Source organism: Ictalurus furcatus, chromosome 7 (assembly GCF_023375685.1).
Source record: "Ictalurus furcatus strain D&B chromosome 7, Billie_1.0, whole genome shotgun sequence".
In the NCBI taxonomy this organism is placed as follows: Eukaryota; Metazoa; Chordata; class Actinopteri; order Siluriformes; family Ictaluridae; genus Ictalurus; species Ictalurus furcatus.
The window spans coordinates 33,947,847-33,975,257 of record NC_071261.1 but is presented as its reverse complement, the minus strand read 5'-3'; the positions used below and the strand labels follow the sequence as shown (position 1 = coordinate 33,975,257).

At 42.3% G+C, this 27,411-nt stretch overlaps 2 protein-coding genes across 4 annotated transcripts in view; both read right to left on the bottom strand.

Moving 5' to 3' along the window:
• Positions 1-20,401, bottom strand: part of LOC128610570 (uncharacterized) — a 35,912-nt gene extending 15,511 nt beyond the window's left edge. Inside the window, exons 1-6 of one of the 2 annotated variants that reach the window (XM_053629970.1) lie at positions 15,280-20,401; positions 14,970-15,189; positions 8,697-8,896; positions 7,231-7,497; positions 7,032-7,138; positions 6,432-6,809 (exon numbers count right to left, since the gene is read on the bottom strand). In XM_053629970.1, coding sequence (XP_053485945.1) covers positions 6,544-6,809; positions 7,032-7,138; positions 7,231-7,497; positions 8,697-8,896; positions 14,970-15,189; positions 15,280-20,372 — 6,153 coding nt within the window. In that variant the 5' untranslated portion in view covers positions 20,373-20,401 and the 3' untranslated portion in view covers positions 6,432-6,543. Of the gene's footprint in view, positions 1-6,431; positions 6,810-7,031; positions 7,139-7,230; positions 7,498-8,696; positions 8,897-14,969; positions 15,190-15,279 lie in introns of those variants that run through there. The other variant, XM_053629971.1, reaches the window with a different exon arrangement.
• An 80-nt stretch (positions 20,402-20,481) lies between these two features.
• On the bottom strand, positions 20,482-26,407 carry LOC128610572 (trichohyalin-like). 2 transcript variants are annotated; one of them, XM_053629975.1, is made up of 5 exons: positions 26,254-26,407; positions 25,088-25,196; positions 24,671-24,923; positions 20,883-22,114; positions 20,482-20,739 (listed from the first exon to the last, which is right to left on the bottom strand). In XM_053629975.1, the coding sequence occupies exons 2-5, from the start codon at positions 25,193-25,195 to the stop codon at positions 20,497-20,499; spliced, it is 1,836 nt and encodes a 611-aa protein (XP_053485950.1). In that variant the 5' UTR covers position 25,196; positions 26,254-26,407; the 3' UTR covers positions 20,482-20,496. The 2 variants fall into 2 exon arrangements, with proteins under 2 accessions (XP_053485950.1, XP_053485951.1); XM_053629976.1 differs by lacking the exons at positions 25,088-25,196; positions 26,254-26,407 and adding an exon at positions 22,247-22,319 and having other exon boundaries at positions 24,671-24,746.
• Positions 26,408-27,411: the final 1,004 nt, after the last annotated feature.

Here is a 27,411-nt window from a genome sequence, read left to right as displayed (position 1 = left end):
CCTTCTTCTTACCGCTCTGTTTTCCTCTGTCAGCTCGCACTAGTGTGAAGCCACCTAGCTCGACCAAAGAATCAGGAATGTTCCCTGTTAGCCATTTCTTCATGAAGCACAACAAACTGGCCACCCTGTACTCGCGCTGGCTACTCGTCATGTCTGCAATCTCGTCTGACTTGTTGGCCAGCGATCTTACATTCCCCATAACAAATGATGGAAGGCAAGGTTTAAGTCTCCTTTTTCACTCCCGCTTCTCTCTACCTTCGCGCCTGCTCTCGTCCCTCGCCTGTGCCTCCATAGCTCCACTGGTATGTCCATCGACAAAGGCCACCGCTCTAATCTGATACATCAGGAGCTGCTCCCTTGAATAAACAAGCATTGTCCGAGTAATCTTGGTGGGTCCAAAAATATGGCAAGAAAAACATTTAAAATGACAAATTCGGGCACAAATATAGACAATAAGGTGAAATAAAAAGTCTGGCGTAAAACCAGAAATAGAAGTAGAAAAGAGGTGAAAAAAAGATATTAAAGTTAAAAGCTGCAGGAGCTGTTGTGACCGGCTGCTGCTCGCGTCGGCACCTACAGATACATAATCTCATATACATATCTCAAATAAACACAAATATTAAAAAACCTAAACCAAAATTTAAAACCTAAAAATATCTCAAAAAAAAAAAAAAAAAGAAAACGTCTGGTTTGTGCATGTAACCCTGTTCCCTGAGAAGGGAACTCCATGTTGCGTTAGCTGAATGCTGTGGGAAGCGCCCTCGCATGTGACCGGTATCTGACGCTTGTGTTACATCATGCCTATTTATAGGCCTGCCGTGATCAGGTGACATGGCAATTAAGCACGTCGTGTGATATATAAACAACACCTGTGAACTGCGCCGTCAGCCTCTATTATCTGAAGCGAAGAAACAATTCACAGGTATGCCCCATATGACAAAGCTATGCAACATCTCGTTCCCTTCTCAAGGAACAGGGTTGCAGGAGTAACCCAGGTGTTTCCTTTCAAAGGGAACTCCATGTTGCATTAGCTGTACACTATGGGAACGAGAATACCCACTCCGTCATACTGAGGGTACGGCCTGTTCAAAAAGATCCAAGCCCGAGGGTCACTGCAAGATACTCAAGTCCGTGGTGGAATGTATAACCAGGCTGTAAAATAGAATGAATGTGTGTGGCATAGATCACCCTGCCACAGCATACACATTCTGTACGGATACCCCTTTGGACAAAGCCTTCGAGGAAGCGACCCCCCTAGTGGAATGAGTGCTTTATGCCCAGAGGCGTAGCGAGACCACGCACCTCATAAGCGATAGCGAATGCTTCCACTATCCAATTAGAGATGTGCTGCTTCGACACAGCATCACCTTTACTGTCACTGCGAAAGCTGAGAAGCAACTGCTCCGACTTACGCCACTGGCTGGAGCGGTGGACGTAAGTACAGAGAGCCCTTACTTGACACAGTCGGTGCAATTTCTCTTGTTCCGGTATGAGGAATGGAGGAGGGCAGAAATCCTGCAACACTATTGACTTGGCAGCAGATGTAGGAACTTTAGGAATATAATCTGGTTTAGGATACAGGAAGGCCTTGGCTAATCCTGGGGTAAAGTCAAGGCAGGAAGGGGCAACAGAGAGAGCTTGTAGATTTCCTACTCACTTTAGAGATGTCAGGGCCAGCAGAAGAGCTACCTTTAGAGTCAAAAGCTTCTCAGATGCTGACTCTAAGGGCTCAAATGTGGCACCTGACAGAACTCCAGGACTGTAGCTATTGCGCAGTTCACTGGGTCTAGCTGATGTTCTTCACACCACAAGACAAAAAGTTGCCACTTGAGTACATACAATTTTGTCCTGGATGGCGTTCTAGCGTTCTACGTACATGGTCTCTACAACCTCAGTTGTGAGACCAGAATCTATGAGCTGGTGCCACTCATGGGCCAGACCCACAGTTTCCATAGTTCCACAGTCCTCAGACGAAACCCCCAACTTTTCAGCCATGAATGAAACGGTCTCCTGTGCAATAGGCCCAATGGTATGACGTTGGTTGCTACTGACATAAGCTCCAACAGTCTCTTATAGAGACTGGAGGGGATGCCAAAATCCAGCTTTATCTTGCTCAGTGTTGATAGGATTGCATGTTGGGGATAGAAACGCCCTCATCATAGTAGAATCCTTATAACCTCTAGAAATGTTGTCCACTGAACTGGAGAAAGCATACTTTTCTGAGGTTCAACCTGAGCCCCAGACTCTTCATATGGGCAAGAACAACACCTCAATGTTGAACCGCCAGTTCCCTGGATCGTGTTAGAATTAACCAGTCCTCCAGGTACTTTAGTACACGGATGCCCTGGAGTCGCAATAGAGCCAGAATGACATTCATGCACTTTGTGAAGGTGCAAAGGGTATAAAGCTAGCCCGAAGGGAAGAAGCCGATATTGGCATGTGTTGCCTCCAAATGCAAACCTCAGGAACTTCCTGTGACTGGGCAATATTTCTATGTGGAAATATACACCTTTTTATATCTATCATCACAAACCAGTCCTCGAACTGAACCTGTGGCACGATAAGTTTGAGCATCAGCATCTTTAGATTGTATGTCCGAAGAGTACAGTTCAGATGATCCACATCTAAAATTGGCCATATACTCCCCTCTTTTTTGTGGACCAGGCAATAGATGCTGTAAAAACCTCCCTCCCTCAGGGAATGAGGTACATATTCTATGGCCCCTTTGCCCAATAGGGATCTTACTTCCTGCGCTAACGTCGGGCTCTGCTCTGTGCTGACTACTGTGGTGAGCACACCTCTGAACCCGGGGGGGTCGAGCTCTGAACTGGACCTGGTAACCCTTTTCTACGGTAGACAGAACCCATGGCGACACATTTGGCAGTAGTTTCCACGCTGCCAGATGGTCTTTTAATGATGTTAACTATTCCACATTGTACTAGATGGGAAGCATTAGATTTTTGTTGCCCTGTGACACCTCGCTGACCAGAGAACACTGAAAACTTGGGACAACCTTGGCTAGGGGAGGCCCTAAAGTAGCACAAGTCAATTGATACGTCCCTCCACGGCCTCTCCGGACCGCTCCTCCTTTGTCTGCTTGGCCTTTATGACCCATTCTCAGATTAGGCCTAGTAGCAGACTGTGGCTGTCCGGTTCCCCTGGCTGTCTGTGGGGGGAGGTGGGGTTCTGTACTCGCCTTCTGTCCCTCCCTCACACTAGTGCTGGCCTCCACTCCAATCGTGGATGCCCGGGTGAACTCCACACAACAGGGAAGGAACTGGATGAATGCTGCAGTATGTCGAGCTCACTCAGCAGGTCTGCTTGGTAGGCCTGCAACACTGCCATTGTCTGCAGTGACCCACAAGCAAGACCCACTACTGCATAGGCCTTGGCCACCAACACCGTGGTGGCCTTACATGGCTTGGATGGCAAAGCGGGCCCCTTTAAATTACCTGCCGTTAATGGAGAAACCTAGCTCACAAGTGCCTCCTCCACCTTCAGCATAGCTAAATAGCCATGCCATTCATTCTGTTATAAATATGGCTTTTGCTAGGTTTTCCACCAGAAGCATGATATTTTGGCATGCACATCTGGAAAAAATGAGAAAACATCTGGATTTCACCAGGGAGGAAAAAGCTAATCCAGCCTTAGTAATCACTTCAAGCAGCTCTTTATATGCTGCTCTCAGTTTTTAGTACACCCTCCTGGATCCTTGGAGTCAGAGAGGAAAATTTTTTTGTGTTTTTTTTCATTTTTTTGGCTTTCCATAGTGGAAGGAGAAGTCGCAACGCGAGCTCCAAAATCCAGTGGAGAGCCGGACCCAGAAGACAGAGCAAGAGATAGAGATAGAGCGCTCGTCTCTGGCTCCTCTTTCAGATCCATATGAGATCCCCAGGATCCAGATACGCGAGGCTCTGAAACCCAACTCTCTTCAGCCGGGAAGAGAGCAAATCACGAGCGGAGCTGCCTAATTGTAAGTCGTTCACAATGTGCACAGTCAGACCTCTCGAAGACTGCCATGGCATGCTCCAACCCTAGACACTTCAAGCAGAAAGTGTGTCCATCGTCCCCGTGATGAAACGGGAGCAAGGCGTAACACACGTCCTCAAGTCTCTCACTTATGCTTTTCTCCTTTTTATTTTTTTTAAAGGACAGAAATGAAAAGAGATATTTCTTTTTTTTGAAAAGATAGAGAGTAAATGAAGAGTCTTTTTGCGAGCGTTACACAAACGACCGACATGCAGTCTCGCTGAAGATAATAAGGCTGACGGCGGGGTTCCCAGGTGCTGTTTATATATCACGTGACGCGCTTAATTGTCATGTCACCTGATCACGGCAGGCATATAAATAATCATGATGTTACACCAGCTTCAGATAATGGTCACGTGCGAGGGCGCTTCCCACTGCGTTCAGCTAACACAACGTGGAGTTCCCTTTGAAAGAAAACACGAATGCCTTCATCTCCGAAAACATTTTTGGTCTTACATTTCATAACAAACTCGGCGGAGCTCAGTGCCGACTCGTGTCCCGTAATGTTTTTCATGAATTTCAGAATGTATGCAAAGGATTGTGGGTGATTGGAGGATGTGAAGGATACGCTGATGCATCCTTCAAAATCTGCCGAATGAAGGCCACGAAACGTAGGCTCCCTTCCGAGGATCCTTCAACTTGAGATGCCCCTCAAAGGCACTTCATGACATAGCAGCCAGGATAAGTGGCCTTACTAGGACGCAGTCTTCCGTTTGAGTAACACCCACTGTGTAGAATTGTGTGGTCCATACCAAGCCTTATTTCAGTGTGTTTGCTTCACGCTTACTATAAGATCACATTTCCTGCTATACAGTCATGGGAAAAAGAAAGAACACCCTCTTTCTATTATATGTCTTTTTTTGTTTTTGTTTGTTTTATCAGGGCCTAAATAACAATTGTGAGGTCCACACCAACTTCTATAAACAAACAAATAAGCTCAGGTGACAACAACAAAAACCCAACGGATTTCAAAATGTTGGGTTTTTTCCCCAGAAAGTAAACCAACATTCAGAAAACAGGTGGGGAAAAATAAGTACACCCTATAATTCAATAACATGTAGAACCATCTTCAGCAACAATAACTTGAAGTAAGCATTTTCTCTCACATCATTTCGGAGAAATGTTGGCCCATTCTCCTTCACAGCATTACTTCAGTTCAGTGATGTTTGAGGGCATTTGTTTATGCACAGCTCTCTTAAGATCCCACCGCAGCATCTCAATGGGGTTGAGGTCTGGATTGTGACTCGTCCATTCCAACAAGAGGACGGCAAACTCACAGCACAACTACTGATAGGGTACGGCAGCGGCGATGGAGAAACCTAAACAAAACATGCTACTGAACAGGAAAAATCTCCTCAAGCTATAATCTGAAGAACGTGTGTGTGTGTGTGTGTTTATGCAAGCCTGTTTTCTACACGAGCTGTGAGTATAATGTAGTCGTGTTGTTTAATCACAAGAATATTGTTAGAGGATCTTCATCGTATAATCTGACATTTTTAATAGATTTTATGATTTGGTTTACTCTAATTTGGATTAGTTTAGTTGAGCTGGTCTGAAACTGATTGTTAGATGTTGGTGGGTTTGTGAGTTTCAGAGCCAGCTGACAGAGGGGACCGGTTTTAGTGCTTAGCTCTTGGGTTTTAAGGGCTTTGTTTTGCAGTGTATTAGAAGAGCTTGATTTAAGATGAGTCCAGAATTTAAGAGATAGCTTTTGAATATTTAGAAATAAGGGATATCTGTCTAATTCAGCTGTGAGTGCGTTAGTTGGTGTCCTTCTCTTCACTCTCAGAACGTTTGGACAGAATTCTGCATGTAGGGACTCTATGGGGTGTTTGTCCCATCTAGAGAAGTCGTCCTGACAGAGTGGGCCCCACACGTCACATCCATGAAGAGCTATAGGCAGAATAATGCTGTCAAATATTTTGCAGCAAATTGTGATATTCTCTCTCTTTCTCTCTCTTTCTCTCTATGACTCCTTTCTAAATGACTCCTCTCTGAATAACTCTCTCTCTCTGTGACTCCTCTCTAAATGACTCCTTGCTGAGTGTCTCCATCTCTCTCTCTTTTGTAAATGACTCCTTTCTGAATGACTCTCTGTATGAATCCTCTCTATATGCCTCCACTCTGAGTCTCTCTCTTTATTTATTTACTTTATGTATTCATCTGAAAATGTGATTTTAACAATAAAGCGTCTAAGATTATTCCGAAGACAGCCCACAGCCACTCTGTGCATCCGCCATGGTTGAAGGTCACAATTCAGTTGTAAGACAAGATTTAGTGTGTGTTCTCACTGGGTTTCAACTGATAAAATCACGTTAGTTCCATCTGTTAAAAATTAACAAGCTTATTACTATAGTAATGATTTCATACAACACAAAAGAGACACAAAAAAGTTAACGTATTGTATTGTATTTTCAGTACTTGTAGAGGTAAAGTTTTAAATAGATTTATTTGTCTTAACAAGGTTTATTTCTTTCGTACAGTCAAGCACTTACATTAACTCTGACACGAACATTACAGCTCATGGCGGAAAAAATTTGGCCTTGTTCTGGCTGTGTTTCTTCTGTTTACAACATCTTTTATTTCTCTATATTCCAGTGTAGACGTGTCCAAATATCTCTCCTCTTCCACCCACTTCATCAGGCGATCTGTTTGGTTTTGGTTTATCAGATCCTTCCTGTTGTATCTATGTACCATACTAATAAATCCATCCTTGTAGTATTTGTTTGTGTCAGTCGTTTCAAGTCCAGAATTCTGGGTCGCAATATTATGACGGATACCTGCCATAAAACCAGATATAGAGAGTCTGTTAGGTTAGGTCTGAATGACTCCCCCCCCCCTCTCTCTCTATCTCTCTCTATCTCTCTCTGATTGAAATTTCACCTTTAATGACTCTCGTCAACCCTGCTTATTAGTGTACAGCCAGCTCTACCACCTGAGCCACATTTTGAAAGATTCCAGTTTCAATCAAAACATGAAAAAAGAAGAAAACAAAGAGGTACCTAGACTCTTCCGAATGCTGTCTGAGCATCCCGGGTGAGCTGATATTAATGACTGCTTCAACACTTTCTCCATATCTCCACTTGCTAAGGTGTTTGTCAGCAATCGTCTGGGGGACATACATTTAAAACATGGTAGTTAATGTTAGGAGCTTAAATTTTACTAGAGAAAGGTTCAGGATGGTTCAGGAAGAGGTGAGACCTGCATGCTCTGGCTTCAGAACTGTTGCCGGTGGTCAGCGCACGTCGATGATCCGAGTACAGGGTGTTCATGCAGAGCTGGTTTCTTCCATTCTGGTCATCCTTCATGCTCATCACCAAATCATAGGCTGCCTTGTTGTTGCTTTTGAGTGAATTTGCCATTTCTGGATTTCTCCTGAGGAGCCTATAGGCTTCATTTAAACTATTCTTTGGTGGAATGTGGTCTGCTTCAACTACTCCTGGAGTGGGTTTATCCATGTCTAAAAGGCTTTATAATATCGGATGAAAAGGGCAATGTTTAGTATTGTTAGTGATTTACTGTCAATTATGTACACATACAGTGGATATAAAAAGTATACACACCCCCATTAAAATGGCAGGTTTTTGTGATATAAAAAATGCAACTAAGCTAAATCATGTCAGACCTTTTCCCACCCTCAGTGTGAAATTACAATGTATAAAATTTAAATGAAAAACAAATCAAACATTTTACAGTAGTAAAAAAAAGTTACAATAGCCTGGTTACATAAGTGTGCACACCCTTTTATAATTGGGGACGTGGCTGTATTCAGAATGAACCAATCACATTCAATCTCTTGTTCAAAAGTGATTATTAGAGATGCACCGATACTAAATTTCTCAACTGATACAGATAACCGATTATTCAGAGTGATATCGGCCGATACAGATAACCGATACAGATAGTTCTGCATTTTATGCCTTCTATTAAATTAATAATAATTACTTTTAAAATAATTGTGAAAGAAATGCAAATAAAAACTTTATTCTCTCCATTTCAACAAGTTGTTTCATAGTAACTGGTCTCATCAACAGAAAAGAGACATTCCACACAAGGGACATCTTCTTTACACACAGCACAAACTCGATGTGTTTTCCTGCCCTCTTTTGACTGATAGGATATAATCGGCCCTGATCATCAGATGTTTTTAAACTATCAGTCGTGAAAAATTTTCAGTGAAAAATATCCGATAATACCGATTTATCAGTGCATCTCTAGTAATTATCATACAGCTGTAATCAATGAAATTATTCTGATTAACCCCAAATAAAGATCAGCAGGTCTCATCAAGACACCTTCTTGGTTTCTGACTTGGACATCTGACTGCTGAAGCAATGGTCCACAAAGAGTTTACAAAGAATGTACGGTATCTCACTTGTTGAAAGGTATCAGTCAGGAGAGTAATTATATTTTATGCACAATGTTCACAAATATAAAGAATTTAAAGTTACAACTTTAAATGTGTAATAACATTTCCATTTCACTTTGGTGAAATATATTTGTTTTCTTCACGTATGAAGGTACTTGTTGGGCAAAAAAACTCATTCGCAGTGACATATGGATCTGCCAGACCACCTCACAAATTTTATAATTAATATGTAAATCTAATAAACAAGCCTAATTAAGTAAAGCTAGTGAGAAAAGATAATTCAAGTAAATTCAAATACCTTTCATATTTTTCCACTTTTCCTAAGTTGTATTCCTTAATAATGTCCATTGGAGTTTTGCCAGTGATATACTCTCCAAACTTCTCCCTGTCCCCTTGTCTTAATCCAGCTTCAATTTTAAATTTATTGGAGCTGTTTGTGCGGTTGAACATATTCTGAATTTTCACAGGATCAATATACTTGTGTGGTTTTCCAAGAATCTGTAACAACAAAAGCATAATAGTGAAGATATTTTTTTTCTATTGTATTACCCGAGTTTTCAGTTGCTGTCTCAGTGTAATGTGATGTATTGACAAGAGAACCCATATCACACCCCTCTTCATCTCCCTCCATCGGCTTCCTGTAGCCGCCCGCATCAAAATCAATTCCTTGATGCTCACCTACAAGACCTTGTCTGGAACAGCACACTCCTACCTCAACTCTCTCCTGAAGGTTTACATTCCCTCACGCAATCTGCGATCAATCATGACCGACACTTAGTGGTACCTACTCAGCGTGGTTCAAGGTCTCTTTCAAGAACATTCAAACTAACTATTCCTCAATAGTGGAATGAACTTCCAACCTCAATCCGGATGCCCAGATGCAGCTTCATCTTGCTCAATGTTGATAGGATTGACCCTAAGAAGGTTGGGGATAGATACACCCTCATTGTAGCAGAATCCCATATAACCCCTAGAAAAGTCATCATCTGAACTGGAGAAAGCATACTTTTCATGCTCCTCATATAGTTTAGAACATGGATGCCCTGGAGTCGTAAGGGAGTCAGAGAGGCATCCATGCACTTCGTGAAGGTGCGAGGGAATAAGGATAAGAAACCTCCTGTGACTGGGAAATATTTCTATGTGGAAATATGCATATTTCAGATCTATCATCACAAACCTGTCCTTGAACTGAATCTGTGGAACGATAAGTTTGAGCGTCAACATCTTGAATCTGTATATCCAAAGAATACGGACACAGATCTAAAATTGGACACATATGCCCATCTTTTTTTGCGGACCAAGAAATAATGGCTGTAAAAAGCTTCATGTTCTATGACCCCTTTCTCCAAGAGGGATCTTACTTCCTGTGCTAATGCCACGTTTTGCTCTGTGCTGACTACTGTGGTGAACACACTTCTAAACCAGGGGTGTCAAGCTCTGAACTGGACCTGGTAACTCTTTTCTATGTTGGACAGAACCCATGGAGACACATTTGGCAGTAGTTTCCATGCTGCCAGTTGATCTTTTAGTGATGTTAACTTTTCCACATTCTTTTGGAGGGAAAGCATCACATTTTCGTTGCCCTGTGACAGCTCACTGACCAGAGAAGACTGAATTCTTGGGAAGACATTGGCTGGGGGGGGGCCCTACAATTATACTGGGGGCTAACTGCCCTAACAACCTCATGTCCCCTGATACCTCCCTCCATGTCCCATCAGGACCGCTCCTTCTTTGTCTGCTTGGCATTAATAATCATTCTTAGATCAGGTCTACTAGCAGGATGCAACTGTGGCCAGCTGGACCCCTTGGCTTTCTGTGGGGGGAAGCAGGCAACCACACTTGCCTTCTGTGCCTCCCTTGCACTAGTGCTGGGGGCCCATCCATGAGTGGAGCCTGGGCAAACTCGACACGATGGGGATGGAACTGGCTCAACACCACCATTTACGCTTGTGCCTTGTGAAACCTGTCGCCGATGATGTTAACCACACCACCAAACAGGCCCTGCTGTTCTTTCCTGGTTTCCCACAGAGGCTAATTAGGGTTGAGCGTGGCCAGGACCTGGATGGGAGACCTCCTGAGGAAAATTATGGTTGCTGCTGGAAGTGGTATTAGTGAGGTCAGCAGGGGCTGGTCACACTGTGGTCTGTGTGGGGTCTAATGCCCCAGTGTAGTGACAGGGACACAATCTTTCGGAGGAGACAATTATCCGAGGTCCTGACTATCTGTGGTCATTAAAAATCCCAGGACGCTTATCATAAAAAAGTAGGAGTATATCCTGGTGAAATTGGCCCTTGTGAGGGAAATTATGAATTTTTACTTTGTAATAGTTTTGTTCTTGTTCTGTTCATTCTCATCTGAGGATAACGCCTAAGAAGGCCATGTGATGTCAGTGAGATCAGTATAGAATGTTTATCTGCATGCAGAGACACAAACATGTTCTTCTGTTCAAGTTTCGTCTGCACATCTTCTAAGACCCTGAAACAAAGCCTGTTTGAACTGCCTCAAACTGCTTCTTATCGGTACACATGTTCTGCGTTTCATATATAGTAGATGTTCAGCACAAGCGCTTCAGAGCACACTCATTATTCTATCCTGCTTTCTTCTACCCTGTATTAACAATCTTTCTGCAATAAACCTTTTTCACCTCAGAGGATGAGTCTGCGAGTGTTGTCTAATTTCCACGACACCCTTCTCTATCATGGCCCCCTAATAATCTCAAATTGGTTACATCACTCTCTCCTCTCCACTAATAGCTGGTGTGTGGTGGGCATTCTGGCACACTATGGCTGAAGTTGCATCATCCAGGTGGATGCTACACACTAGTGGTGGTTGAGGAGACCCCCCCCCCATTACTTTGTAAAGTGCTTTGAGTGTCTAGTAAAGTGCTATATAAATGTAATTGTAACTAACTAAATACAATGACCCACAAGCGAGACTCACTGCTGCATAGTCTTTGACAACCAACGCCGAGGTGGCCTTACACGGCTAAATTCCCTGCCCTCGATGGAAAGAGGTAGCTCACAAGCGTCTCCTCTACCTTCGGCGTAGCCAAATACCTGTACTTTTCATTCCTTATGATGGCTGAATAATCCGACACGGCTGGTGTACGGTATTTCCCAGAAGCTTGATATTTCATTATGTACTTCTGGAAAAAAGGTGAGTTTTCTGCGGTGTGAGGGAGATTTATTTTCACAGTGGAGAACGTGCCTGTCCAGCCTGTTACGAGCCACTTCCTCTTCCCCGGGCCAGTCTAAACTCAGTTTTTTTTACAGCCCTAGTGATCACTTTGTATAAGCTGTTTGTATAATTCAGAGCTGTCCACCACATGATCTACTTCCAAACACTTCATACAGCAATAGTAAAGTGTGTCTGTCACACTCTGTAATAAAAAGGGGTGCAAGGAGCAACACACTTCCTGAACTCTCTCTGCATACTCAAAGAGGTGTAGGACAGAAAAGTAAATATATATTTTATTTTTGAAAAAATAGAGAGAAAGTGAAGAGTTTTAGGAGTACTTACACAAACAACTGACATGCGGTCTTCAGTGAAGATAATAAGGCTAATGACGCGGTTTAGAGGCACCATTTTATAATCATGCGATATGCAAAATGCACAGCAGGCCTATAAATATGCATGATTTCACACAGACTTCAGATACCGGTCATGTGCGTGGGCACGTCCCACAGCGTGAAGCTCATCTTTTGAAAGAGAACTATAATTTCAAATATAATTTGTCATGGTATGTAGTATTCTGTTGTACGGGACTGTATCACTTACTGTCTGTGTTTTAGTAGAATTCATGATTTTATCTTGTTTTCCTGTTTTCACCCAAAAGCTACGTTAGCCAGCATGATATATGCCAATACATAATTCAACCATTGGGAATCCCTACTGCGATCAATCAATCCGGACCTCCGAGACATGTCACTGTGATGTCTTCCTCTAACACACAATTCCTGCACAATTCCAACTTCAATGATTTTTAAACGCAAGTCAGAATATGTTTATTAAATTCTGCATTGTGCATAATATTGAATCGAACACCTTCCCAATGTGGCAATAGAAGACGGTTGCTTTTACAGGCCATTTGGAGGAATAATTCTGGTCCAAGTTGTTCCATCTTTGCAGCGGTCATTTCATCTCAGATAAATAGCTTACCATCAAATTGGAAAAAAATATGTGATAACTAAGAACTTAACAGATTTAACTTACAACTTAACTAACATGCCAACTTTATATTGCTTTAAGAAACCTATGTGCTCTACAGTTAGTGATCCAACATTGTCCAGCCAAACAATTTATAGTATCTGTTTGGGTAGCACGCTTGGCTTTCAGTGTAACAATGTACCTGATGTTGTAATCATAAAACAAAATGTAACATGGACACAAACAGCAAAGTTGTAAGAGACCTGTATGCCTACATTAATTTCTCTCCAACATAAATGCTCAGAGTTTCCATGAGATGTATATACATGTCCATCATTGCAGGCTAGAGCACTGCTTAGCACCAAGCAATAAGGATATTTTAGAGTTACATCATTTGAAAGTGTTGTTTAGCTGAATAGCACTTTTAGTTCTAATCTATAATAATACATGGGTAACATACTAGCTAACGGCAGTCTGAATCCCAAATAAACTTTCAATATACATGAGTCGAATTATAACCAAAAGTATTTTAGATACACCTTCTAGATGTGCCTTTCCTCTACAAGTGCTAGTAGGAGAGTGAGATACAGACACTGGAGGCAGAAAAGGCATGCTAGGGACACAATCTAACCCCCAAATAACATTATTTTTTCTTTTTTTAGCTCCTTCCCAGAGTGCAACCGAGAGCTGTAATGGGTCTGCCCAGGTCTGTTTAGGCTGGGGGAACTAGGGCACTTCCAAACTGATGGCCCACAGATTGAGCCAGGTGCTCTGTATCTCTCTGGTTCCACTGTTCTTCCCCAATTTGGAGCTGACATTCTGAATGCATATTAGTACTCAAGCAGGTATACATCAGCCAATGTGCCAATTGGGCAACATGTAGTCCTTGACCCACCTAAGCCAGGTTCAGAAGGAGGTGTTGAAAAGGTGTAAGGAGATGAAGGTTAGGTGTTTACATGGGATGTGCACAAATTATATGGAGCAGTTATGGTTCACAATATGGCTCACAATTATGTACAAGGGTCAAAAGAATGACAAGGGTGGATTGGTCAGGGTAATCGATCAGCAGGGGATTTTGGACTGGGTGGGTCCCAGCAAGAAAAATGGTGTGAAGTTTGTGCTACCTTTTTGGCTTACAATAGTCTTATGGGTACTGTGAGACCTCCATTGGTTGAGGCCCCATCTCCTGTCCTTGAGACCCTCGCCAATCTACCTCTGGAACAATTGCATGTCAATACTTTAAAAAATGCATTTGAGTATGTCGTGGCAACAGATGGGCAGTGTTTACAAGCTGGTCCAGTACTACCCTTTCCCCATTTAATTATTCTTAAGTAGCATTTACACCTTGAGAGCCAAGACAGTTATAAATTTTCCACATGGCTGACTGTAATTATAATGAGGCAGTGGTAGCTCAGTGGTTAAAGACTCTGTGTTACTGATTAGAAGGTTAGGGAGTTCAAGTCCCAGCACCACCAAGCCACCACTATTGGGCCTTTGAGCAAGGCTTTTAACCCTCTCTGTACCAGGGGTGCCGTATCATGGCTGACTCGGCACTCTGACCCCAACTTCCTATCAAGCTGGGATATGTGAAAAAAAAAAAATTCACTTGACTTATTGCACATTGGTTCAACTCAAGGTGAGCAAGTTTTGAATAGCTTTTGTTCCAACTATGTTATCCCAAAGGAACTCATCAGACCACCGAAGTCTCCATGAATTGTTATCCTGACCAGAAGCAGACGAAGGTGGAGCAGAGAGAGGAACCAGAAGTGTGGCTGAGAAAGCTAAATAAAGCCTCTTACAAACCTCTGCTACAAAGTATTTTTAATGACCAAAGCAAGATCATTGGTTAGTAAAATGGAGGAGGTTGAACTGCTCATGGCAACAGAGAACCCCATACAGGAATGCTGTATTACAATTATCAGAGAAACTTTTCAAATTCAAACCATTCAATGATCTTGGAAATTAGCAGTCTGCACAACACAAATGCGGAAGGAACACTGACTCTGGTACTCTGTATATACACTCGCAATAACTGGTATATGATCAACAAAAACTGCTTCCCAGCCCTGGGGCACTTTACAATAAGATGCAAACTTTTGTATATGCCAAGAGAATTTAATGCTGAGAATTTACCCCATCATCATAAAGGAAACCTCACACCCCTGCCACCACCTGTTTGTGGACCATCTGGGAAGTGCTATCGGAAAAGCAGAGCATGCTCGTCCAGACTACCTACCACTTTCTACCCCAAAACCATTACCACACTCAAACGTAGCACTGCATAGTGCACTTGGGCACTCCAACTGTACCTCATCCTATACAACTGTAAATGTAGAAAGTTAGAAAATAACCATCTAAGAAGTTTTACCATCAGGAGATAAACACTAGTCTTTCTATATTGCACTGCTCCTTAATAATTACTTACCTCATCACTGATTTTGTTGCGAAGTTCTACTGCTTTTTGTTTTACAACATCATTTGGGTCATTACTTGTTGCTTGAATGACAGCATGAAAAAGACAGTTGTGATTTGAGGAGTTCACAGTTTCCCGAGAGCCATCAGGGCGTATAATATCAATGTGGCCAGTCTGTTCAGTGTCTTTACCCATAACTCTGTGTGTCAGTTTACTCAATACTCCTCTTGTTCTGTAAGACACAAATACAATAATGTATACAAGAGCACCAATAAAGAACATTATTTTATAGTTTTTACAGTTAAATAAAGATTTGACTCACTCTGGAGAAGTCAGAGGTGTTTTCGTCAGCACAAGTTTGATAGTACCAGCTGCTGGATCAGTTCCTGGGTAAGTTTCCTCTGTGAGAAGTTTTCCTTTATGATCTACTACAGTTATACAAATTCCTTTTCCATTCAGCAAGTTACTATTTGTCAAGACATGGACTTCTAAAGCTGTTGCTGGCTTATGTTCATCAGTTATATTATTGGCGTAGCATGTGAGCTCATTTCGTTCTTCTTTAGTCAAAGATCTGTCCTTGCATTTAGTGGCAGATTTCAGATCATAATGATGCTGCTGACTCACAAAGAAACTTTGGGTTTCATGCCTCCCCAGAAAATTACCAACCACTTTTCCAGTAGCAGAGTTTAGTCTTTGAGTGAATGTTTTTGTAAACATGGTTGTGGCAAACCCAGAAAAACTCTCCACCATGATTTGGGAAAGAATGTCTGAAACTAAGTCAATGAGTTCATCTTTAAGACGGTCCACATCTTGCAGTTTGTCCCTTCCATCATTGTCATATGTCTCAAATACTGGATCCTCCTTCATGGTCTTCAAAAATGCAGGAACAAAATTATTGTCAATGGTATGTTTAGTAGGAATGGAGGAATACATTTCATAAATGGTGGTGGAAATGCTTGTGGTTGTCAGAAGCATCTTGATACAGGCATGAGAGCGATGTGCAACAAACTCTGCTGATTTGTCCCATACCTGTGAGAGTGTGTTAATCACCTGATGTATTTCTTTACAGTTTACTATGAGATCATTCATGACAAGTTTTGTGTTGAAAACCATACAGTTCTTCATTTCATTCACTAGAGTTCTGCTAATCTTGTAAGAACCAGAGCTTTTCTCCAAGGCAGCCTTTGGAATTCCTGAGCTAATGAAATCTCTGAGCGCTCGGCCAAACTGTTTATTTTCTTTTAATGATGAACAGATAGAGTTTTTGAAAGTAACTCGAAATCCTTGTTGGAATGTCTTTTGCACTGTATTATCGATGCATGTGTTCAAAGCAGTGTTTACCCCTTGAATAGCCAATTCCTGAACGGCATATTTACATGCATGTTTTAAAGTTGGTTTGGCCGCATTCCATGAGATGTGCTTTACACTTATTGATGATAACACTGATTTGGCTGATTTACATGATGAAACAAACAGGTTTTTTCCTGATCGGAGGGCATTACATGCAACACTTTTTAGGGATTTTGTGCCATTGAGTATATTACTTGCAGCATTCTTCACAGAGGAGAATGATCTTTTGAGAACACTGAATCCCCCACAGGCCAAAGAAATTCCGATACTAATTGCTTTAGACATTGCCCATGATGCCCAATCAAATGTGCCATTTATCATTCCCATGACCCCACTGATCATGTCAGAGACACCTTCAGAGATCAAACCAAGGCCAAATGAGGACATGGATCCAGCTGACAACATGCAGACCAGAACTCCTGCTACAACCTGAACGACACCAAGAAAACAACAAATCAGGGCATCAAATGAGAATTGGGGCTTTTTTTCCACCTCAAACACAACTGCAAGGCCATAATTACGAAAGAGACCGAGTTCACCACAAGACACAAAATCCTCCTCAGTGGATAAGTTGTAAAGAGTCAAATCCACAGTTTTGAAGTCTCCTTCGCCCGATCCAAGCATGTCAAGTGTTTTTTTGATATTTCGCTTCCATGAGTTAAATATGTTCATCCTCGCCTGCATTTGTATTTGGAAGTTACAGCTGCCGCTATGGTGCGGTTCAAAATCTCGATTAACGGACAAGGAGCAAAAGCTCAGTATACTGGTCGTTTCTGATATGTAAACATCTATGGCTTTCTCTGCCTCCTCAAGTAAGGAACGCGCCTCACTTTTGTAGCCTTCTTTGGCCATGTTAATGGTAATGTAGGCCTGGTTATACAGTGCAACAGCTCTGTAGTAGCTGTTGGAGTCAGAGGCTTTTTTCCAGTAAGATTTTGCTCCATAGTCACATTTGTTTTTGTTTTGAAAGTGCAAGGCAGTTCGTCCTAAAGCCTGCTGAATGTGGTCATAAAAGTTTTCACTCTGACCTTGTAAAAGTTTGTTACTTGTATCTAGCAAGTGCTGGATGAGGTCTTCTTTCAATTCACTGAGGTCATTCTGTATGTTAATCTGGTCTGTATGAAGTATCAGCCACATACCCCATGACTCTTTTAAAGCATTCAGGGCTGGGTGATAGTCCATCTTACTCTGAAAGGACTCAAAGTAATGAGGGACGTCTTTTACTTTAACTTCAAAGAGGTCTGTCTTCTCTTCTGTACTATAATGCCTGTCACAGTCACTAAGGAACTGACAAAATGTGGAGAACAGCTCTTCCTTCATTGCAATTTCAGCTAGTTTCTCCTTCTCCATGTCTTTTATTCGATTAACCTCATACTCTTCTCTGAGGTCCCTCATGACCTCAATAGAATGTCCTCGGTAGGCCATGGCTAGATGATCATGGTTCAGTATTAACTGGACCATTCCCGGGGTGCCTTTTCGACCTGTTCGCCCAAAGACCTGTTTCTCGACTCTTCGGTTATTGGGGAAGTACGTGAGTAACACAAAGAGACCACCACAGCGATTAACCTCCTCTGTAACCTTAATGTCTGTTCCACGTCCTCCAAGGTTAGTGGTAATGATGATGTGTCCCTTGTTGAACTCCTGGTTCTCAATGTTGTGGCTCTCGCTCATCGTGTACATGGTAACTGAATGTTTGTTTTCTGCTGTAATTTTGTCATTGAGAGCATTTGCTGTGTTGACGTCCTCACACACGACTAACACCACCTGTCCTCTGTCAGAGACTTTTGAGACCGTGGCACAAAGAGTTTGGAGCCATTGTTCGGTACCTCCCCTCACCTGGACTGCAGGAAGCTCAGTAACCTTTTGACGCTGATGAGCTGGTATGACATAGCTGTCCGTTTTGTAATGCCTTGCCAGGAAACCCTTGTCAGCATCTCCCCCCAGTGTTCCAGAAACACCAAATATCCCTTTCCCATTGAGATATCTTTTAAAGAAATTGGAATTTGACATGTAGTTTGTCACATTTGATAACGGTGATAAAGTTAACTGATGCTTCATCTCCAGAAACTGTTGCAGTCCATCACCCCACCGTTTTCTTTTCTCCAACATTCCACTGGCCTGGAAATCCACTGGAATTATTGCATGGTACATGTGTTGATCTTCTTCACTAACATCTATTCCCTCAGCACTAAGAGATCTCTCGATCATGTACTCTCTGCCTTTGGTCATCTGAATGGCCTTCAATGCATTCTCAACAAACACTGGCAGCTGATTTTCCAGGTATTTCTCTAAGAAAGAAGGGATTACAAGAGTGTCGTCTCCTTCTTTTGAACTGCATTGTTTAGAATATTTAATCTTTGTTTTCAGCTGGCTAACAGTGGCTTCAACAAGCAAATTTTCAGACAAGATCTCACAAGCGTTTCCATTCTCGAGGAGCAACATGTTGATGTTTTGGTCAGTTTTTGTCTTTTGCTCTCCAAACTGAATGGCTTTTCTAGTTTCTGACTGATATATATAACAGTTGAATGCCACCTTCTGCTCCATCCCCATCTCGAGAACACTGAGCAGGGCATACTGTTGTTCTATTCCCGTTTTGGCCATGATGGTCTTCCATGCCTCATTTTCCATAGTGACACGTTGCTTTTCTCCTTCATCATCAATAGAGACCTTCAAATTTTCAAAATCTTCCTCTGAGTAAAAGCCTAATTCGGTTCCTGGCAACAAAATTTCCAGTGGTGAAAACGTATCACTTTTTTCTGAACCAATCATTGCTATCAGGGCAGCTGTGTGAAAATTCTGGACTCTTGTTGTCCACATGGTCTCTCCAGTGTCTTCTATCTCAATTGGTCGACACGCAGATATCATGGCCCAGATGCTTGCTAGGACTTGCTCCAAATGCTGGAGGCCACTGGACTCATGGGACAGAAATGTTATTTGAACTCCATTATCCAAGGTCATGTAGTCAACCTCGTCCACAACGACCAGCTCAAACCTCCTGTCTCCTCGAGTTGTTTTCTTCTCAAACTCTTGTTTCAGTGTATCTGCTGCAAAAGTCCCAACAGTACTGTAAATTATTTGTTGTTTGTATGCTTCCTGAGTCAGTTCCTCTTGTTTTTCAGATGAGACATCATTCAGCATTGGAGGAACAGCAGATGACGTTATGCCAAACATGTTGTACAGTCCACTCCATTCCTCTAAATCACGACAGGCGAGGACCGGGGAGCTCGTCACAATGTCCACCTTTACACCACGAATGGCATGGATTGCAACAAGCATGGCTAAAATACAAGATTTCCCTTCACCTGTCCCAATTTCAAGTAGACAACCTGTATTAGTTTTTGATTTTGGAAGCAGGAAAACAACCAAGGTTGCAAGTTGAGTTAATCTGGGAAGATATCCTTCAATGACTATTTCCTTTTTACCCCTCTGAATAGTGACAGCAGAGCATATCTTTACTGCGACTGACATTCCCACTAGCACATGTTTGAGAACTTGTCTATCTGGGTTGTTAAAATCCAGTTCTCTAATCATTTTCTTTACATTCTGGATGTTTTTTTCACTGAGACTAGCTGTTTTGTATTTTGGAAGCTCCATTTCCAGATACCCCAGAACGTCCTCTAGTATTATCAGTACATTCTCTGGGTAGTTCGCTTTACGCATTTCACTAATAACAGTATCAGAATTTTTGTGTCTCTCTTTGTCAACATAGCTTTTTAACCCTCTGAGGGGATCAGCTGAACCTAAAGCAGTAAAGACGCTCCCATACTCCAGCTTGTACGTCTGTGCAATGTGAAGTATTGACTGCACTTGTTCTTTGTCTTTGCCAAAATGTTTCCTCATGAAATCTGTTATTTCTGGCAGTTTCCATGTGTTGTTGAATGCAATCTGACACAGAATTTCTTTACTCTGTGTAGACAGTTGAATATCAGTTTGAAGAATGCTCTGTAAAAGATTAAACGCAAGCGAAGGATGATCGTCTTGCAACAGTTCAGGCAGATCCAAGAGGAAGTTCCGTTCGTGTTTATGTGTGTGGTCTTCTTCATTCTCCTCAAGAACTAAACGCATTACTGCCTCAAGTATTTTTTTTTTTTTATTTTATTTTTTTTATTTATTTTATTTGTATAGCGCTTTTTACAATAGACATTGTCTCAAAGCAGCTTTACAGAAATATCAACATGGTATACAGATATTAAAGGTGCAAATTTATCCCAAGTACTGACAGTCTATCATGTAGAGGCAGAGTCTCTACACCAACTGTAGTGTTGAAAGAAAACACACAGCTACTGGACAGATTATGTTTCTTACAGAACTCCACCATTAACTCATTTTGCAGAGTTTTCATTCTGTCTGCTAATGTCTCCTCTGAGTCTTCATCTTCAGTGATTTGATATTCAAACAAGAGTTCCATGAATTTCTTCTCCATTTCTGGAACCTGTAGAAAAACAAATAATAATATTACGTAACGGCCCTCAGCTGAAGCATAACATATAAAATTGTTGAATATAATATTTAACTTTGAACAAGACCTGAGAATGGCGATTGAAATTTCTATTACCTATGAGTTAAAGCTGTTACCTCATCTATTTCAATTTCAGCGTCCAGTGGCTGTTGCATTATATGAGTTTGGTGGTGGACCTCATGGCCTCTCAGCCTCTGTCTCTGCTTCAGTGTCTCTGTGGCTTGTGAAAGTTTCTTAGCAGTGAGCTCACTTTCCCTTTTAATCTGTTCCTCAATTCTTCTTTCACGTTCAAGCTGTGCCTGACGTCGCTGCTCTTCTTCTCGTCTGCGTTGCTCTTCTTCTCGTCTGCGCTGCTCCTCTTCTTCTCGTCTGCGCTGCTCCTCTTTTTCTCGTCTGCGCTGCTCCTCTTTTTCTCGTCTGCGTTGCTCCTCTTCTCGTCTGTGTTGCTCCTCTTTTCGTCTGCGTTGCTCCTCTTCTCGTCTGCGTAGCTCCTCTTCTTCTCGTCTGCGTAGCTCGTCTTCTTCTCGTCTGCGTAGCTCCTCTTCTCGTCTGCATTGCTCCTCTATTCGTCTACGTTGCTCCTCTTCTCGTCTGCGTTGCTCCTCTTCTTCTCGTCTGCGTTGCTCCTCTTCTTCTCGTCTGCGTTGCTCCTCTATTTCTCGTCTGCGTTGCTCCTGTTTTTCTCGTCTGCGTTGCTCCTCTTCTTCTCGTCTGTGTTGCTCCTCTTTTCGTCTGCATTGCTCCACTATTCGTTTACGTTGCTCCTCTATTCGTCTACGTTGCTCCTCTTCTAGTCTGCGTTGCTCCTCTTTTCGTCTGCGTTGCTCCTCTTCTTCTTGTCTGCGTTGCTCCTCTTCTTCTCGTCTGCGTTGCTCCTCTTCTTCTTGTCTGCGTTGCTCCTCTTTTTCTCGTCTGCGTTGCTCCTGTTTTTCTCGTCTGCGTTGCTCCTCTTTTCGTCTGCATTGCTCCACCATTCGTCTACGTTGCTCCTCTATTCGTCTACGTAGCTCCTCTTCTAGTCTGCGTTGCTCCTCTTCTTCTCGTCTGCGTTGCTCCTCTTTTCGTCTGCATTGCTCCACCATTCGTCTACGTTGCTCCTCTATTCGTCTACGTAGCTCCTCTTCTAGTCTGCGTTGCTCCTCTTCTTCTCGTCTGCGTTGCTCCTCTTTTCGTCTGCGTTGCTCCTCTTTTTCTTGTCTGCATTGCTCCTCTTCTTCTCGTCTGCGTTGTTCGTCTTCTCGTCTGCGTTGCTCCTCTTCTCGTCTGCGTCGCTCCTCTTCTCGTCTGCGTCGCTCCTCTTCTCGCCTGCGTCGCTCCTCTTCCTCTCGGGCATCATCTTCAATTTTCCCTGTTTATGGTGGGAAAAAAAAAACCCACACTTATCAGTACTTGCCTAAACGCAGAATATACATTAAAAAATACAATTGCAAAACAAGCATGTTTTAAAGTAAAGACACCTTCAGCTGTGACTAATCACCACCTGCAATATGTAGAGAAGCTGCAAAGCCAGCCAGATTTAAATCAAGACTCCAGACTAACACCACACCGTCATCCTGGGGACGGTAAAAAAAGATTACGGGATGTAAATACGGGATGGAAAATCTGTTTTGGGACACATTGGTGAGAATATTGTGCTGTGTGTTTACACTTAATGCCTGTAAAACATATACAATAACAGGTGAATGAATCTTAGTTTGTGGTAAGGAAGATGGGATTTTTTTAGCCTGCTACCCATGGCAGTCAGCTGCAAATCAAATATCACAGTCTCCTCTGATTCCCACGGTAATGATAGATGTGTGGGAAAACTGCACCACAGAGTTTTATATGGGTTTTATATGAGAATTATATGGGAATCACATTTTCAGCCTCCCAGAGAGTCCGAAGCCTAGAAGTCTATGTCCGGTTTCTGGAATGGAGACTCCACCTGCCCTAGGATTCATGAGAAACAATGTAAGTGCCTCTCAGGTGCTTTACTCTTGAACAGCTTTGTGAGGTCATGAGAGTATGCTAATTCAACGTACATGTTTTGTGGATTTTAAGAACGCCGATCATCGTGTGCCTCAACATTTGTGGTTGAAGGGGTATATTGGTTACTACTTCCTCCCTGTATGAGTGCAGCAAGAGTTGTGACCACATTCTTGGTATTAGGTCACAATCGTTTAAGGTGAATATAGTCAAGTGTGTCATGACGCAGCCAAGGTTGGCGAGGTGTCCAATCTTGAGGGCTAGAGGTAACACACTTATTTATGAATGATGATATTATTATCTTGGCACCATCTAAACTAATTCATGCACTGCTTGTTTCACTCCTGACTGTTAAGTGACTGGGATAAAAATCTAAAATTCCCTGTCTGAGGCAATGGTTGACTCCCCAACAAGAGTGGGATGCTCCCTTCACCTTGCCCCTTGTGGAGGGGTTTAAGAATATTGGGCTTTCTGCATACCAGTCAGTCTATTTCCTTAACCTTGCCTATGCTCATGAGTGGTAAGTACTGGCTGAAAGAATACGGTTGCAGATACAGGCAGTGGAAATGAAGTTCTTTACAGGGCTGATGGGCTTACTCTTCATGATAAGGTGAGAAGCTTGACAGTCTGGGAGTTTGAAGTAGAGCGACTGCTTCTCTTAAAGGAGTCATAACATGATGTTTAATGTTTTCCTACTGTTTGGGAGTGTAATGTATCTGTTTATGCATGCATAAGCTCTGCAATGTCCCAAAACTCATATTTTCCCCCAAAGGGATTTATTCTATCTAACAGAGAACACTGCTCCAGACCCGCCCAAAACGTATTGTTCAAAGTCCAGAGTTACTTCCGTATTTTCTCTACACAGCATGCACTATCAGCATAATCCCACCCAAAGGCAGCCACGAAGAAAGACGGCGAGGCTTCAGTGAATTCAGGCACCATTTCATGGAGACTCCATGTGTTTCCGTCCAAAAGCAAAACCCCTTTGTTTAGCCTTCCAAAAACTGACCTAATTAGGAATCAGTGGTTACTGTTTATTTATAACGCCGATCCTGACCAGTACGACCCAAATGTTTGCTTGTGCACAGCGCATTTTATGGAGGACAGCTTCCTGAACCTGCGCAAGTACAACACAGGCTATACACGAAGGCTCCTCCTGAAAAGTGAGGTGATTCCCACTTTGCTAGTACAATATTGTTCTGATAAATCAGAAAGACCAGTTAGTATGTTTGATTATTTTATGAAGTATCTGTTATTGACTGTCCAAATGCGGAGTTTTGTGTTGTGGCTCAGTCGAAGACCTCTACTAACATGCTAGCTAAAGTTTGCTAAGTTGGCTCAGCGGTTTGTGTTTGTTTGTATGTCGGTGGTCTGACAGAGACGTTTATTGTAGCTGCTGTTGTTATTGTATCTTGACACTGTTTATATCAATTGAATCACAAGAACCCTACTTTTCCAAAGATGTATGGCATGAGCACCCATGTACACACAGAAGCTGTGTATAGCATAGTTAGTCCCGCAGGTGGGGTCGGAATTTACATCGTATCTTAAAAGGTGAGAGAGTTAAAAAATAAGCTCAAGTTGAGTTTGCAAAGTTGGTTCCGCTTAATCATCCACATTTTCTGAATTGGACTCGGGCTCAAACTGATACGGTAAACCCAACAACATGTTGCTTAGGAGCTTAGAATTGCTTTAGAAGCTTTGGAGGCTAAAGCTAAGGGGTGTTACATTTCCGACACATGCAAGGCTTTTAGCCAATCACAGTGCAATGGGTCAGCTAGCCAATCAGAGCGCACTGGGCTTTTCAGAAGCTTTTCAGACTTTAAGACTACATAAAGTGCAAATACACAACAGTGTGGGCCGACAGCAAGACAATAAATACACAGGACATGGGCTGTAAAGTACAGCAGCAGTATTAGCAGCATGTCAAATGACGTACCATAATTTGGGCATGTTGATTTCTTCCTCTCATAATGTATGTTGCAGTCCAGATGTATTTGCTGGTGGTCTCCACTCTCTCGAATTGTGAAAGATGGGTCATCTTTTGGATCCATCCTGTACCACAAATGTGGATTTTTGTAACAGTCTCTCTCTGAGCAGTCGCCATACTTCACATTGATATAGATCTTTCTGATTGCGGTGATAGGAACAAAGAATTTTCTAACTTTTTTTCCATAGGGTCCAACTGTGAACTAAACATACAGGAACAGATATATGATGTTGAAGCTTATATAAATCACATGCATGAAAAATGATCAAAACAAATACACAGCACTTATCTTATGTTTCACATAATATGCATGCAATATTGTAACAACTTATGCAGTAATATTGACGTATTGACTGTGTGCATTACTGTTATATAAACGTCAGACTTAGGCCATGGCTCCTGAGACTCGATGCAGATGGTCCATTTGTATTGAGTTTCATTATGAATAGTTACATCTCCTCCCAGGAACCCCATTCTGAAATAAAAGTGTTGACAGCAGTAAATAAGAAATAAGACTGTGTGTGTGTGTGTGTGTGTGTGTGTGTGTGTGTGTGTGTGTTGCTGTTATAGTAAAATACTGAGTGATGGGGTGGTGTGGTGAAGCAGTGTCACTGTAAACACCCCAAGGTTTATTATTTTCCTAAAAAAAATTACCAGTACATACATTGTTTTGCATAGTTTGTGATTCAGAAATTTTAAAAACAAAACGGAGTCCAACTGAATCCTGAATCGAGCTACACTCTAAATAAATACCCGTCTCTAACACTACAGCACGTCAGATATACTAAAAAAAGTTACTCGACTACAGTCTGGTTGGAATTTTACACAGTTGTCTGCGTAATGCAGTTTTTAGACGGTCCCTTATGGTCTCTTAATGTAAAGTTTCGGGGACCTGCGTTTCTGCGGAAAATATGGAGGTGACGTTTTTCTATTCTTGAATCTTGCAAACATAAATCTTGAGAAATAGAAGAAGATCCAAATAACAAAACTATCTTTACTGCAGTGTAGGTTAATATAAAATCCGCTCCTTCTGTCAGCACACACACACACACACACACACACGCACACTCTCTCTCTCTCTCTCACACACACACACACACACACACTCACACACACACACACACTCACACACACACGCACACTCTCTCTCTCTCTCTCTCACACACACACACACACACTCACACACACACACTCACACACACACGCACACTCACACACACACTCTCTCTCTCTCTCTCTCACACACATACTCACACACACTCACACACACACATTCACACACTCTCTCTCTCACACACACACACACACACACACACACTCACACACATACTCACACACTCTCACACACACTCTCTCGCTCTCACACACACACGCGCGCGCGCGCACAGTGAGAAAGAGAGAGAGAGAGAGAGCGAGAGAGAGAGAGAGCTCGGCAATGTTGTAAAACTAAAGCGAAAGTGGAAATAAGACACGCTGTGACATCCATCAGCAGATAGAGAATAAATCTAGAACATTAAATCACAGTTACATACTTTGCAGCCGCAGGAAGTTTTCCTCCTGGAGAAAACCCCTTGACTGCAAAACTTCATCAACTTCCCGATTATTTCATGAGGAAAAGTTACTAATCCGCGCCGCAGTTTCTGTCTCGAGCCAGTATCGAGCATCAACACAGTGTCCAGTGAAGCCCCTTAACGGGATATGTACTGGTTTTAGAGTCACGTAACTGACAGCAAACGAAGCCCCACCCCCCCCTCCCCTCAGCGTGGTTCTCTCTCTCTCTCTCTCTCTCTCTCTCTCTCTCTCCAAATGACCTTCGCAGACATGATCATATGAGTTTAATGTCACATCATGATAGTGTGCCTTACTGGTATAAAGTTGGCTGGACGCTAGACGTTCATGCGCAAATTAAGGGACCGTCTCTAAAGTAACATACGACATTGGTATTCACATTTCTAACTTCAGTAGCATTTGAAGGGAATGACTTACAGTCATATAACCAACTGTAAAGTGTTCAACTAGGTGTCAGCTATAACGCACACCTTTTAGATGATTTTTGATATTTAATTAAATAAACTGGCAAAAAATGCTGGCAAAAAAACAGTATTGTGAGGGTGTATCTCAGCAGTGCATCTCCGTATCATCATTACACTTGAGAACTGTTTTCAGGACCATACCGTGAATGTACGCAAGACGTTTCATTTCGACCGTGCCACCTTGTGGTCAAGAACTGCAACACCTTTCATTTTTTCCCCTTATATCATTTGAAGAATTTGTACTAAATTCACAGTTCTCTTTTCTTATAATTCCCTGGGGTATGCTGAAGTAAATGCCTACCAACATGTGAAATTCCAAGTGTCAACCATCTTGGATTTTGTCAAAAACAGTTGTTTTTTTTACTACTCCTCCTACAAATTATGTCCAATCATCACCAAAATTGGCATACATGGTATTCAGACCAACCTTTGCCCATAATGTTCCAACAAACCTGACGGCGAAGATGCCAGACAGGAAGTGAGGCTGTATTCAATTGAATTAAATTCAATTTTATTTTATTTGTATAGCACTTTTTACAATAGACATTGTCTCAAAGCAGCTTTACAGAAATATATAAACACAGTATACAGATATTAAAAGTGCAAATTTATCCCAATTGAACGAGCCGGTGGTGACGGTGGTGAGGATCTCTAGTA

Coding starts and splice junctions, on each gene's coding strand:
- LOC128610572 (XM_053629975.1), bottom strand. CDS start 25,195: ATGGGGTTCCTGGGAGGAGATGTAACTATTCATAATGAAACTCAATAC. Junction 24,924..25,087: donor AGTCTGACGTTTATATAACA/GTAATGCACACA, acceptor CTGTATGTTTAG/TTCACAGTTGGACCCTATGG. Junction 20,740..20,882: donor CTGAAATTGAAATAGATGAG/GTAACAGCTTTA, acceptor GTTTTTCTACAG/GTTCCAGAAATGGAGAAGAA.